General features: G+C 46.7%; 1 protein-coding gene across 1 annotated transcript; it reads left to right on the top strand.

Moving 5' to 3' along the window:
- Nucleotides 1-8,699: 8,699 nt before the first annotated feature.
- Nucleotides 8,700-11,012, top strand: LOC143868340 (uncharacterized). Its single transcript, XM_077376172.1, has 3 exons — nt 8,700-8,937; nt 9,922-10,108; nt 10,196-11,012. The coding sequence occupies exons 1-3, from the start codon at nt 8,700-8,702 to the stop codon at nt 11,010-11,012; spliced, it is 1,242 nt and encodes a 413-aa protein (XP_077232287.1).
- The last annotated feature ends 2,798 nt before the right edge of the window (nt 11,013-13,810 follow it).

The following is a 13,810-nucleotide window of genomic DNA, read 5'->3' as shown; positions in this document are numbered from 1 at the left end:
TTGGATATGACTAAACTATCCTCGTCACTTTGTAAAAAAGAAGCGTAGTAGACGGTATAAAGAGTATAATTGATATTCTCTAGTACAACCTTCGTCAACAAGAAAATAGGTCATTCACTCATTCCTGAATCCCATCAAAGCAGGAAGTTCAATGTGACAGACTGACAGTTAAATTTTGAGACTTATTTAAAATGACCATATTACGCTCATCTAGCAGTTCAAATCTACAAGATAGCAAGGGTCGTATGGTCATTTAGATAGGAGAGTCCTTAACCAAAGAAAAACCTTGGATAGAGGAAAAGGACCCATGCACTCGTCGGCTCTCGGGTTTTTTTTACATGGATATGACTGATTAAGGTTTTCTGAGGGGAAATGGCTCGGGAGCCCAGCAAGAAGGTTTTGGGAGAGTAAACAGTGTACCTAGTTTTAGTTTGTTAATTTTTTTTATTGTCAGATCATTAGGTTTAGTAAGCGAAAAAAATCATATACTTCCGTGTAAATGTGAAAAAACCCAACCCGATCCGAGCGGAGAAACTATAACGGGTAGGGCCTGAAAGCTTTAAAATGCCAACTGGGCGGGTTTATGAATATCGGGTTTTTGTAAAAAACACCCGACCTAAGATAATTTCTTGAATGGGGGTAGGGTTTGGACAAACCCAACCTGCCCTACCCGAGTTGCAACCTTAGTTTGTATGCGGGTGGGTAATTTTTTTTAAATACAATGAGGCCCACCTTCCTACAAAGATTTACACCCTGAGAGGCACAAAATTCCTTGAATCCTATCAATGTGAATCCTCCTCCTCTTTTATCACTCCTAAATCTCATACTTGTCAAACTTAATTGACATATCTAATGGTATATTATGAGTGTTAGTAAGTTGGACCATTTTTTGATAGTTCACATGTCCCAATCGGTTGTGTAACAACTTGGATCAATTAGCGGTGACCTATCCTGACTAACAGTCTCATTTTCTAAACTCAAACCATACATACCATCTATCAAATATGCATAACCAAAATAGTATGAGTTAACAATCAAAATTACTCTACCACACATAAATGAAGTGCATATACCAAAATAGTAGTAACTACTTTAACATCTTATAAAGTTAGTTGTTTACCTAAAGAAATGGCTAAGTTCGCAGTACCAGTGTGAGTGACTTCCATGTCTGCTCCACTAGCCATTGTACTAGTCTCCTTTACTTCGGTAACACCAGTGTAAAGTTTCTTTAAGTTGCAAGCATGACAAATGGCATCTGTATCCAACCACCAATCTGAAGAATTACTGGCCTTATCTTTTCCCATCATGGCAATAAGACTTTTAGGCTCAGCCTTATCTACCAACATCGTAGCTTCCTTATATGGTGTGTCAGATTTAACCATCTTAGGTTGCCTACAATCTGCAACAAAATGACCATTTCTCCATCAGTTGTAGCACTTGCCCTTCTTTTTCTTAAAGATAGTCTTTTTGGCTTCCAACTTGGGAATATCACTCTTAGGTGACTTGGATTTCTTAGGAAAGTTCTTGGGATATATCACCGTGTTAGCAGCTGACTGTTGCTGTCTAACCATCTCCAAGTTATTCCTAGCTCTATTCTCATCTTCGATTCGAATGAATCGTTTGAGATCATCCAGTCCCACTTGCACTTTCTTTCTATACATTTCAGTTTTGAAAGAGTGTCATGCAGATGGTAACTTATATATGAGTGCACCCACAAGAAATAGATCACACACTACTATTTTCTCATTTGCTAATTTAGATCTCAAATTCTCTAAATCAGTTACTTGAGGAGTGATTTTCATGTCCTCCTCGAACTTGAAATCCATGAATTTGTCCACTAAATGAGTTATGGACAATTCATCCTCTTTTCTGAATTGAGCATCTAAATTATCTCAAATTTCTTTACCAGTGTTAAACTTAGTATAGGTTTCTGCTAGATGATCTGAAAGACAGTTTAACAAGGAGAGTCTCTGCAGAATTCCTCATCTCGAATCCATTGAGATTCTTCAACACCTTCAACCAAATTAGCAAAGGTACTCAAGACGGTGTAGAAAACATTCAAATATTTCAGGCCGAATTGAGTCTTTCGCTTCCAGGAATTAAACACAAACCCTCCAAACGATTGAAGTTTGAACATCTAAAAAAGAATTGCAGTCTTTTCCATTTTATTTTCAGATTAAAACACAAATTGGAAAGAGTGCACCTGATTTGCAAATCGCAAAAGCCAAATGTCAAGAACAGAATCACGAACCAAATCCGAGATATCCAAGTTAAAATTAAATAGCAAGAGATAGCCACCAAGGTAATACCCGAGGCGAGGACAAACCAGTCAAGGCGAATACCCAAACCCAATGATAATTAGGATTTACAGGGGGTGAACCAAATCCAAGGAGTTTCGGCAATACCTTTCTGCCCAAGAGGGTTTCAACAAAAAATTTCGATCCAAGAGATAAGCCTAAGATGAAATTTGACAAACCCAAACCAAAGTTCTTTGGGTAGAGGAAACCCAACTTCAACAAATTGGGGCCAATGAAATTGCAGCCCACAAAACTCTTGGCCACAATAATTTCTTCAACAAGTTGCAGCTCCTCTTTTGGATTGAACCCACATCTAAGACAGATTTCAACCCCAAATAGCACCGACCAAGAAGGGCTCGGGTAGCAGAAATATTACCCAAAACAAATCCGTGCAAATGGTAAGTTGGATCTGCTTCTAATAAAAAGAGTCAAGATCTGCAGAAAGTGTTTCATTTTTTTTTTCACTCTTGTGAACGAACACAGAAAAGAAATCCATAGATGAGTTCAAACAGTTCACGGAACAAGCCCTAAAAAAACCATGAATTTACAACTCTGCCACCCAATCCAAAGAACAAGAAAAATCCAATGTCCCTAGAAACAGATCCACGTGAGAAAAACCCAAAAAACGGCTCGTATCTGTGTGATATAACAAAAAATTGCACAAGATTGCTGTTTGTTCGTCCCTAAAAACGTGAATCATCGTCCTCTTGGGGATGATTTGGAGGAGAGCAAAATCAGATTTTCAGAGAGGATCAATAACTTCCATAAACCCCAAAGCCGTGTTCAAGGCCAAACGATCACTGACGTAATCGTTGCCCAATCTGTTGGTGATTTGGCCAAGGAGTTTTGGGCCACCAAAACGCAACTGCAAAATTTCGATCATCCTACAGCCAACCCTTTACACAAATTCCATGTGAGTATGGGAGTGAAGAAACGACTTAGCAAAAGTTGTTTGGCTACACAAAGAGGTTCAGCCACGCAGCAAACAAGGCAGACGTTCTCTTTTTCTTTCTTTAATCCAAAGAGGGTTTCAATCCAGAAAAAAAAACCTTGAATAAAAAACCGTGTGTTTTCTTCCCTTGTGATGTTGAAACGAAACCCTCGCCCAAATTGTTATCAGAATACCACTGCCGTTGATTGGGTTCCACTATTCCACCAAGAAATTCTCACGATGAGAGAAACATGTACTACCATCTAAAAACGATGAGAGCAACAGACATCCTGTTACGTGCCTAATCGGCCGTAACCGAAATAAACAAAATAAAAGAGAAATAGAGTGGGGTAATGGTTGATTTGAGGCAACCGGACCTCCTAGCAGCACGATTCGAGAGGAGCCATGACTCTCCAAAACAAAGTCTCATTTGCTGTAAATTATCTTCTCTTCTTTTTTTTCTTTCATTAGATTACTACTACATAAATTCAAGCAAGAGAGAGTGCCACATCACAAGCACACTTACCCACTAACAAGACACATCACAAATAACTAACAACCACTACTTAACACATATACCATAACTAACACCCATAACTCTAAAAACACATTCCCACAACTAACACCCACACCATAATTATTATGCACATAACATTCCTTCCCCCTTAGAATCGACCTTGTCCTCAAGGTCGAATTTAGAAAATATTGTATTCCGCCGGGGTCCCAAATCTTGTTGGGCACACTTCGATTGAGAAACACAATCAACTTTAAACCTCTGTATTCTTCAAAAGTAACGAGCGTGATCTTTCGAACCCCGCTTTTAAAATTTGTTGCTCTCAAAGTTGGAATGGAATAAAAATTTTCATCCTCATCACCATTGATTTTCACGATTTTCTCTACGTGAGCATCAACTTTCTCAAGATATAACTTTGCTCATTCTTTACGCATTTCTTTGATCTCTTCGCTGATTTTTTCCAAGCCTTCCGTGATTCTCCAGTACTCCTCCATCATTTTAAAAAAATTCACTTTGATTTGCCGGAAATCATCGCGTAGGGATTCCAGAAGCTCTAACGGCACAACCATAGCATAGGATCTACCGCTTTGATACCAATTGTTACGTGTCCAATCGGCCGTAACAGAAATAAACAAAATAAAAGAGAAATAGAGGGGGGGAATGGTTGATTCGAGGCAACCGGACCTCCTAGCGGCTCGATTCGAGAGGAGCCATGACTCTCCAAAACAAAGTCTCATTTGCTGTAAATTATCTTCTCTTCTTTTTTTTCTTTCATTAGATTACTACTACATAAATACAAGCAAGAGAGAGTGCCACATCACAAGCAAACTTACCCACTAACAAGACACATCACAAATAACTAACACCCACTACTTAACACATACACCATAACTAACACCCATAACTCTAAAAACACATTCCCACACCATAATTATTATGCACATAACACATCCTCTATCGCTTCAAACCCACGGCGAAAAGCGATGACAGAAACGAACTAACGTCAAAACGATGGAACGAGAATCCAAGAAAAGCAAAAAATGTGAGTCACGGCCTCCAAAACTGTGAGAAGGGGAAGGGTTATCAAGAAACGTATTTAGGGTTTCTAGATAATGCTTCAAGATTGTTAGAGGAATTAGGTTAAGCAAGAGGTTGCTTGAAGCATTACCCTCAAGGTATCTAGTTTGGAATACCAAGTTTGTTTCCTCTAGCCCCTATATACGGAGATGCACTAGGGTTTTAATAGGTTAATGGGCTCTAGCCCAAGTAGGCCCACTACTCCGGTCCATTATCTTATTGGGCTTATATTAGAACATAATAGGGTTATATTATATACCCAACAATATATTCATTTAGGGGCTCCGTTCCTTTCAACGTAAAAATGGACATAAAATTTGTTTTATTTTCAAAAATTGACCGAGCAGAAACAACAGATTTCTTCAACATCTCACCAGACTTTCTTCTCATGCTTTTTGTTCTTTAGATCCATATATTTTTATCTTTATCTAAACAAAGCAGAACTAGCAGCCTTGCTTTTTTATCCTCGTTCCAACTAGCTATAGGAATCCTACCCTCATTTTTTATCCTAGAAATGGAAAAAACAAGAAATTTAGCTAGTTGTTACTTGACTGTGATTATGATTTATGAAATGAGAGGTCTTCTCTAAAAACAATTTTTTCATTTTCCTAGGGATTTGATTGTCTGGGGAACAGGGTGAAGCAGATTTAGGGTTAGAGTTTGATTCGAAGATATGTGGTGGATTTTGCTTTTATTTTATAATAATTTTGAAAGCATACCCGTATGAATGAACAATAGCAATTGATTGGACTTGCATTTTACATAGACACTTCAGGAAATTACAGGTTTTCTGTTTCTAAGGTTGTCTGTCTCCCTGAGTCTGAAAATCAGTGTTCAAATGAAACGAGAAATAACAGATTTTCTGTTTGTAAGGTTGTCTACATCAATCAGTATGTGCAGAGTAACCATCTTATCCTTTTGCCATTCTTTTTTACATTACAGCCATCGGTTGGGTTTGGATGGACATCAAATATTTGCATTTATAAATCAGCATTGTGTGAACTGGAGTAGCCACTGCTTTGTTTTGCCCTTTCATTGTAACCTTCATGACAGCACACATGGAGGTTGTTTTGGGTGTGAGGACGCCCAAACGCGGCCATAGTTCTGGTAGGTGATACTTGAATGGTAGTGATGGGGTGCGAAAACGCAGCAGCCTGTTAGCTTCCAACACATGGCTAGAGGAGGGCCCACTGCAGAACCCACATCAGCAGGGGTAGTTTCGTAATTCCCTCGGAGTAGGTGAACCTGAACCTATAGCTGGTCGACACCTGCTTTGGGGCATTAACTCCCCACCTACCCCAAACTTTCCTTATAAAAAGGCTTCCAAAGCTCATAAATCAGGGTATTGAATTTTTACCCACCACTCTAAAAACCACCCCTTCACTCCGGCTCTTACTGACTTGAGTATCGAAGGGTCTGTCCGGAGTACACTCCGGGTCGGCCATTCTGACCTCGTTTGCTTCTGTGCAGGACACAGTTAATCAGGACTCTACCCTCCATTTCACCTCACTCGAGCCCCCCAGCTCGGCTCTTACGTCACTGTCATATCTATTAACCAATTTCGGGCCTAACAGATTGGCGCCATCCGTGGGACCCCAGAACTAAAGGCTGTTCCAATCACTTTACAAAAATGGCAGGGCGCAAGAGTGCGCGGGTGCCAACAGCATGGACTACCCGAGCCGTGCTACCCGACAGGACTCGGAGTGAGCGACTCGCATCGCTGGTGGTGGCAGCTTCTGCTACGGCCGAACAGAGCCAGCCTCGTTCGGAGCACCTCAACCCCATGCCCACTCCAGAGCAAGTTCAAGCCCTCTTTCGGCAAATGACAGCTCTCGTTGGGCAGTACCAGCAGTTACTCCAGGCGCCCCCCAACCTCCTCCGGAAGCTCCACGACCTGTCCCCGAGAGGCCAGATATCCACAGGGGAGAGTCGTCGCGCCATGGTGAGGACCGAACTCACCACTCCACCAGACAAGTTCGTCACCCCGCGGCCAGGCACCCACAGACAGAGCCGCACCACCGTCGAAGGTCGCGGTCTCGCTCTCCGCAAAGGCACCGAGCTCATGAAGAGCGCGTGCCACAAGCAAAATCTCGGTCTCGTCGTAGAAGTCCGGAAAGCCACTCCGGCTCCGCGGCGAGCCCATTTGCGGAAAGAAACAGGTCCCCAGACCGTAGAGTTGACCTGGTGCTGCGGAAAATAGAAGAGATGGACCACAGAATTGAAGAGCTGGCTAAAGATCAAAGCCGGCCTGTTTCTAGGGCGTTCACGAGCAGAACGCCATTCACCGACGATGTCATGGCTGCCCCTGCACCCAGGGGATTTAAAATGCCAACTATTCCGCAGTATGATGGGACCACTGACCCCGTGGACCACTTGGAGACGTTCCGAACAATGATGCTCCTCCATGGTGCGTCAGATGGCTTCCTTTGCAGAGCATTCCCGACGACCCTGACAGGTGCAGCAAGGGACTGGTACTCAAGGATCAGACCGAACTCCATCAGTAGTTTCGATGACTTCGGGGAAGACTTGGTCCGCCACTTCATGAGTAGCCGCAGGCCAAGGAAGACAACAGCATCCTTAATGGCCTTGCGGCAGGAGGATAATGAACCTCTCAAAGCCTTCGTCAGCCGATTCAACAGGGAGCCGCTTCAAGTGCCAAATCTAGACCCCTCGGCCGCTACAAACGCACTCCTCGCAGGTGCTAGATCCAATGATTTCCGCCGAGCAGTGGCCCGCCGGAATCCACTCTCCCTAGCGGACCTAATGGCTGGGGCGGAGGAATATATTTCAGTAGAAGAGACTCTGGCTGCTCTGGACTCTAATCGGAGGAGGGCCGCTGATGATATGAACCGAGACAAGCACCCTGCTAAGCCGCGTAGGGATGACAAGGTTGTTAGAAGAGACAAGCCCCCCCCAAAGAAGGGAGGAAAACTTCACCCCTCTCAACACATCCCGAAGGCACATACTAGCTGCTATCAGCAGAGAGGAGTTCATAAAGTGGCCAACCCCAATGATCTCCAAGGGGAACAAGAGAGACAAGTCAAAATATTGCCGTTTCCACAGGGACCACGGCCACGACACGGACGACTGCTGGCAGCTGAAGGAGGAGATCGAGCAATTGATCAGCCGGGGCTATTTGAAAAAGTATGTCCGAGGTGACACCCACAGGAACGAACCCAAGGAGAGAGGTCCCCAGGGCCGGAGTCCTCGGCGGTCTCAACCGCCCCCAGCCCGAAGACAGTCTCCTCCACCGCCTAGTCCACAACCAGAAGTACCCCGCTCCCAACCAAGGGGAGTCATCGGCACAATCATGGGCGGTTCGGCAGTTGGTGGCACCTCATCCGCTGCACGAAAAGCTTACGCACGCCGAGTCAACGCCGTGCACGCATGCGACAAGAAGATGAAGACGGAGAATGAGATCTCCTTCTCAGACGCAGACCTCGACGGCCTGATATTACCACATGACGACGCCCTAGTCCTAACCATGCTCGTCGCGAACTGGGAGTTGAAGAAAATCCTGGTAGACAATGGGAGTTCAGCCGACATCTTGTACTATCACGCCTTCGAAAGGATGATGATAGGTGACGACTGCTTAAGGCCGGCAAACTCAGATCTCTTTGGCTTCTCGGGAGAGGTAGTCAAGGTTGAGGGACAGATCGAACTTCCTGTCCTCGTCGGAGAGTCACCCTGCCAAGCCTTCGCCATGGTCAACTTCCTAGTAGTGAGGGCCACTTCGGTCTATAACGCTATTTTAGGACGGCCGGGCCAGAACCAGATCCGCGCTGTCGCATCTGCTTATCACCAAAAGATGAAGTTTATTACGCCCAATGGCGTTGGAGAAGTAAGGGGGGACCAGCCGCAGTCTAGGGAGTGTTATGCAATGGCACTGAAAGGCAAAAACGCGACAGAGTCATTTCCGATTGAGCTACTCGACATGAGGAGTGAAGCTCAGGGATCTCAACCTGCAGAAGACCTTATCTCCATCCCCCTGTGCAGAGGTGATGATGAAAAGGTCGTTAAGATCGGCTCCTCTCTAGACGACGGCACCCGGCGCAGCCTCACCCAATTTCTTCAGAACAACGCAGATGTCTTTGCTTGGACCTCCACAGACATGCCCGGTATTAATCCGGAGGTCAGTACGCACAGGCTAGGTGTTGACCCAACCTGCAGGCCAGTAAAGTAGAAAAGAAGACACTTCGCCCTCGAGAGGCAGCGGGCGATCAAAGAAGAAGTGGAGAGGCTCCTGAAAGCCGACTTCATTCGAGAGATCCAATACCCAGACTGGTTGGCAAACGTAGTCCTGGTAAAAAAGGCAAATGGAAAATGGAGAACCTGCGTCGACTTCACTGATCTGAATAAAGCCTGTCCCAAGGACAGCTACCCACTCCCAAAGATCGATCAGCTCATCGATGCCACTGCAGGTCACGAGTTACTAAGCTTCATGGACGCCTTCTCCGGATATAACCAGATCAGAATGTATGAATCAGATATCCTGAAGACCTCCTTTGTAACAGACCAGGGGACCTACTGCCACCGTGTTATGCCCTTTGGCCTGAAAAATGCCGGGGCCACATATCAGAGGCTCGTAAACAAACTCTTTCGGACTCAGATCGGCCACAACATGGAAGTCTACATTGACGACATGCTGGTCAAAAGCCGGAGTACGCAAGATCATGTCTCCGACCTGGAAGAAACGTTCCAAGTCCTGAGGGAGCACAGGATGAAGCTCAATCCCACCAAATGCATCTTCGGTGTCAGCTCTGGAAAATTCCTAGGGTTTATGGTTAGCCAAAGAGGCATAGAAGCCAATCCAAAAAAAATCAAGGCCGTGGTGGATCTCACTCCACCCAAAACCATCAGAGAAGTGCAGCGACTGACAGGAATGATAGCCGCGCTGGGGCGCTTCGTTTCAAAATCTGCGGAGAGGTGTCTCCCTTTCTTCAACGCAGTCAAAGGATTTAAGACCGCGCCCTGGACAGAGGAATGCCAGGCCGCCTTCGAGGAGTTAAAAAGATACTTGTCCTCTCCACCGCTATTAACAAAGCCTGACCCTGGTGAGGAGCTACTCTTGTATCTATCTATAAGCCCCCTTGCTCTGGCAGCAGTCCTAGTTCGTGAGGATCACAGTCAACAAAAGCCGGTCTACTACGTTAGCAAGGTCTTACACGATGCTGAAATAAGGTACCAGCGGGTCGAAAAATTGGCTTACGCGCTGGTGATGGCGGCCAGGAAGTTGAGACCGTATTTTCAAGCTCACACGATAAAGGTCCTTACTGACCAGCCGCTCAGGCAAGTTCTCCATAAGCCGGACACCTCGGGGTGACTCGTCAAGTGGGCCGTGGAACTGAGTGAATTTGACATCCGCAACATGCCCAGGCCCGCAATCAAGGCTCAGGTATTGGCAGACTTCGTAGCTGAATGCTCCATCCCCCGACAGGCTGCCGAATTTGAAATTGTTCAAACCCCAGTCACGGAAAAGTCGGTAACTCATGAGGAGCGAGCGGCGGATGAGGCTGAGGCAGAAATCGTCCCCACGCCAGCAGAACAGGATCCATCAGCCGCTGAGCCCCTCTGGGAAGTGTACGTGGACGGGTCTTCGAACAGGGGTGGCTGTGGCGCCGGTCTGATTCTCACCGGACCAAACAGCTTCACCGCAGATTATGCCCTAAGGTTCGGATTCCGCGCATCTAATAATGAGGCAGAATACGAATTCCTCCTCGCCGGGATGAATCTTGCCGTTCAAGTCAAGGCCCAAAGGCTGAAAGCCTACTATGATTCCCAGTTGGTTACAAATCAGATTCAGGGAACGTACGAAGCCCGCGACAAGCGTATGATCAAGTACCTCTCCCTGGTCCAACAGTTATCCACCAAGTTCAAAAGTTTCGAGGTCGTCAGAATCCCCAGAGCAGAGAACACAAAAGCAGACGTACTATTTAAGCTAGCCGCATCCGGATACACGACTCTCGGGAATATATGTATGGAGTTCCTACAGAGATCCAGTATCGAGAGAAAGGCCGCTGAAATCATGGAGGTAGAGCGCGAGTCCTGCTGGATGGACGAAATCGTCGACTACCTGCGTAGTGGGAAACTACTCGAGGCGAAGAAGGAAGCCCGCAAGGTGATCCAAAGGGCAGCCCGGTTTTCACTCGATGGCGAGAGCCTGTTCAAAAGATCCTACTCCCTCCATACTTAAAGTGCCTCCGGCCCACCGACGCCGCGTACGCCCTGCAAGAAACACACGAAGGTATTTGCGGAGAGCACCTGGGGGGCAAGGCCCTGGCGATCAAAATTTTGCTGAGAGGTCTGTACTGGCCGACCCTGAGACAAGATGCCCTGACCCTGGTCAGGAGGTGCGAGAGATGCCAAAAGTTCTCCCCCACCATCCATCAGCCTGATGTATCCATGACTCCAATTATCAGCCCGCTACCCTTCGCGATTTGGGGGATGGATATCTTGGGCCCCTTTCCACCGGCCTCCGGAAGGCGCACCTTCGTAGTAGTGGCCATTGATTATTTTACCAAATGGGTGGAGGCCGAACCTCTAGCCCATATCACTGAGCAGAATGTACAGAACTTCTTCTGGAAATCAGTGGTCTGCAGATTCGGGATTCCTCGCGCCTTGATAACAGATAATGGCAAACAGTTCGACTGCCGAAACTTTCGGAAGTTCTGCTCCGACCTGAAAATTGAGCAGAGGTTCACCTCCGTAGCACACCCGCAGACCAACGGGCAGACAGAAGTCACAAACCAAATCCTACTGCAAGGGATCAAGAAAAGACTGGACGAAAAAGTTGGTCGATGGGCAGATGGGCTCTATCATGTCCTATGGGCTTATCGCACCACCCCGCGCACACCAACGGGTGAGTCTCCATTCAACCTGTCCTTCGGAACAGAGGCGGTAATACCTGTCGATGTAGGCACCCCGTCCGCTAGAATTTCCAACTTCAACGAACAGCTCAACGGTGATGGGCTCCGCGCGAATCTTGACTTATTGGAGGAGGCCAGAGAAGAATCCCGAATAAGAGTCGCCGCCTACAAGCAGAAAGTATCTCACTATCATGACTTGAAGATACGCCCTAGAGAGTTTCGAGTTAGAGATCTGGTCTTAAGGAAAGCTGCTATCTCCCAACCCAAGAAGGCCGGAAAGCTTTCCCCAACCTGGGAGGGGCCTTACCGAGTAAAAAAGGTGATTCGCCCGGGAAGTTATAGACTGGAAACACTCGAGGAACAACTGCTACCACATGCCTGGAACTCAAAGAACCTTCGCAAATACCATCAGTAGCGAAGTAGCCGGCACACAAAAAAAAAAAAACTTTGTAAATATCTCCTGAATGTGAATGAAAGAACTTTTTTTTTACAAATGCCTTCGTGTCCGTCAAATTGGAAAACCCAGTTCACTAAAACTAGGGTACTCGACGTTTGGTTCGCCACGGCTCGTCTCTGCAAAGACTGGGAGCCCACTCCTGGTCCGGGCTGGCTCCCTGGTCCGGAACCAGCCCGGATGCAAAAACCAAAGTTCCTTCGAAACCCAGTTCACTAAAACTAGGGTACTCGACGTTTGGTTCGCCACGGCTCATCTCCGCAAAGACCGGGAGCTCACTCCTGGTCCGGAACCAGCCCGGATGCAAAAACCAAAGCTCCTTCGAAACCCAGTTCACTAAAACTAGGGTACTCGACGTTTGGTTCGCCACGGCTCGTCTCCGCAAAGATCGGGAGCTCACTCCTGGTCCGGAACCAGCCCGGATGCAAAAACCAAAGCTCCTTCGAAACCCGGTTCACTAAAACTAGGGTACTCGACGTTTGGTTCGCCACGGCTCGTCTCCGCAAAGACCGGGAGCTCACTCCTGGTCCGGAACCAGCCCGGATGCAAAAACCAAAGCTCCTTCAAAACCCAGTTCACTAAAACTAGGGTACTCGACGTTTGGTTCGCCACGGCTCGTCTCCGCAAAGACCGGGAGTCCACTCCTGGTCCGGAACCAACCCGGACGCAAAGACCCAAGATCCTGAAAAACATAGCACGTCAGGACCAACCTAAGTCCATGACGCCTACCTAGAGCGATAGCTACGCAGCATTCGGCCAAGCAGTATAAACTAGAGACGGACAAGCATAGAAAAGGTAGACAATAAAAGTTTGCTTTCCATTCATATGTTGGGACCTCAGAGGACCATTACAAAAGAGACGCCTCAACGGGCTGTTACAAAAAAAAAGAGGGAGTTGGGCCTCCAAGGGGCCGTTACAAAAAGGAATCAAAAAATCGCCAAAAAATGGGAGAAAGAGAACTCAAGGCGCCTCATTGTCCCCATCCCGCGCTGAATCTGCCCCCGGGGGCAAGAGTGCGTCAGCTGCGGCCGGCTCCTCACCAGTAAGCGTCGGTGGGTCAGGTATAACCATCCTCGACAGGTCAATGCCCGGATTGGAATCCTTGACCTGCCCAAGGCAGTAAAAAAACCCTATCTTGTAGGCCTCACTGGATAGAAGAAGGAGTTCGTCCTCCTTTTCCTGAACGGCAGTCGCCTGCCTCGATAGGGCTCTCTCCCTCTGAGCGTTGAGGGCTTCCGTCGCTTCCTCCTTCTGCGCGGCCAGCTGAGCGGCAAAATCCTCTCTCAGCCGCTTGATCTCATCGGCAGATTTTTCGACGGACTTCTTCAGCTCCTTCGCATCCTTTTTCAGCTTCCCATTCTCCTCCTCAGACTTGGTTATAGCATCGGAAAATTTCTTACTCTTCCCCCGAAGATCATTGAAGTACACTCCGATCTATAAAATACAGATGAGCAAGTGTTAACACAGGTAAACGAAGTAGAAGGCGAACAAAAAGTGAGCGTACTCGTCAGCCATCTTACCTGATAAAGAGAAGAAAATACGGTCTCTTCGGCCATAGCTGGCGGCTCGTGGAGAACCTGTTGCTTGTCTTTGTCAAGAATACATTTACTTTGAATCTCTACAGCTACCCGGCTCTCTCCAAGGCCGGTATCAGTCTTTTGAACGGCCCAA

The sequence above is a fragment of the Tasmannia lanceolata genome, unplaced genomic scaffold (assembly GCF_043159265.1).
Source record: "Tasmannia lanceolata isolate RefF3 unplaced genomic scaffold, GAP_Taslan_0.1 ptg000003l, whole genome shotgun sequence".
Classification (NCBI taxonomy): Eukaryota; Viridiplantae; Streptophyta; class Magnoliopsida; order Canellales; family Winteraceae; genus Tasmannia; species Tasmannia lanceolata.
This window is presented reverse-complemented; position numbering and strand designations above follow the sequence as displayed.

Bases quoted from the DNA above. Each gene is read 5' to 3' on its own strand.
- LOC143868340 (XM_077376172.1), top strand. From the start codon at position 8,700: ATGGCACTGAAAGGCAAAAACGCGACAGAGTCATTTCCGATTGAGCTA. The intron at 8,938-9,921 runs GTATTAATCCGG...TTGCTCTGGCAG, and splicing joins GACCTCCACAGACATGCCCG to CAGTCCTAGTTCGTGAGGAT. The intron at 10,109-10,195 runs GCAAGTTCTCCA...CAACATGCCCAG, and splicing joins CTTACTGACCAGCCGCTCAG to GCCCGCAATCAAGGCTCAGG.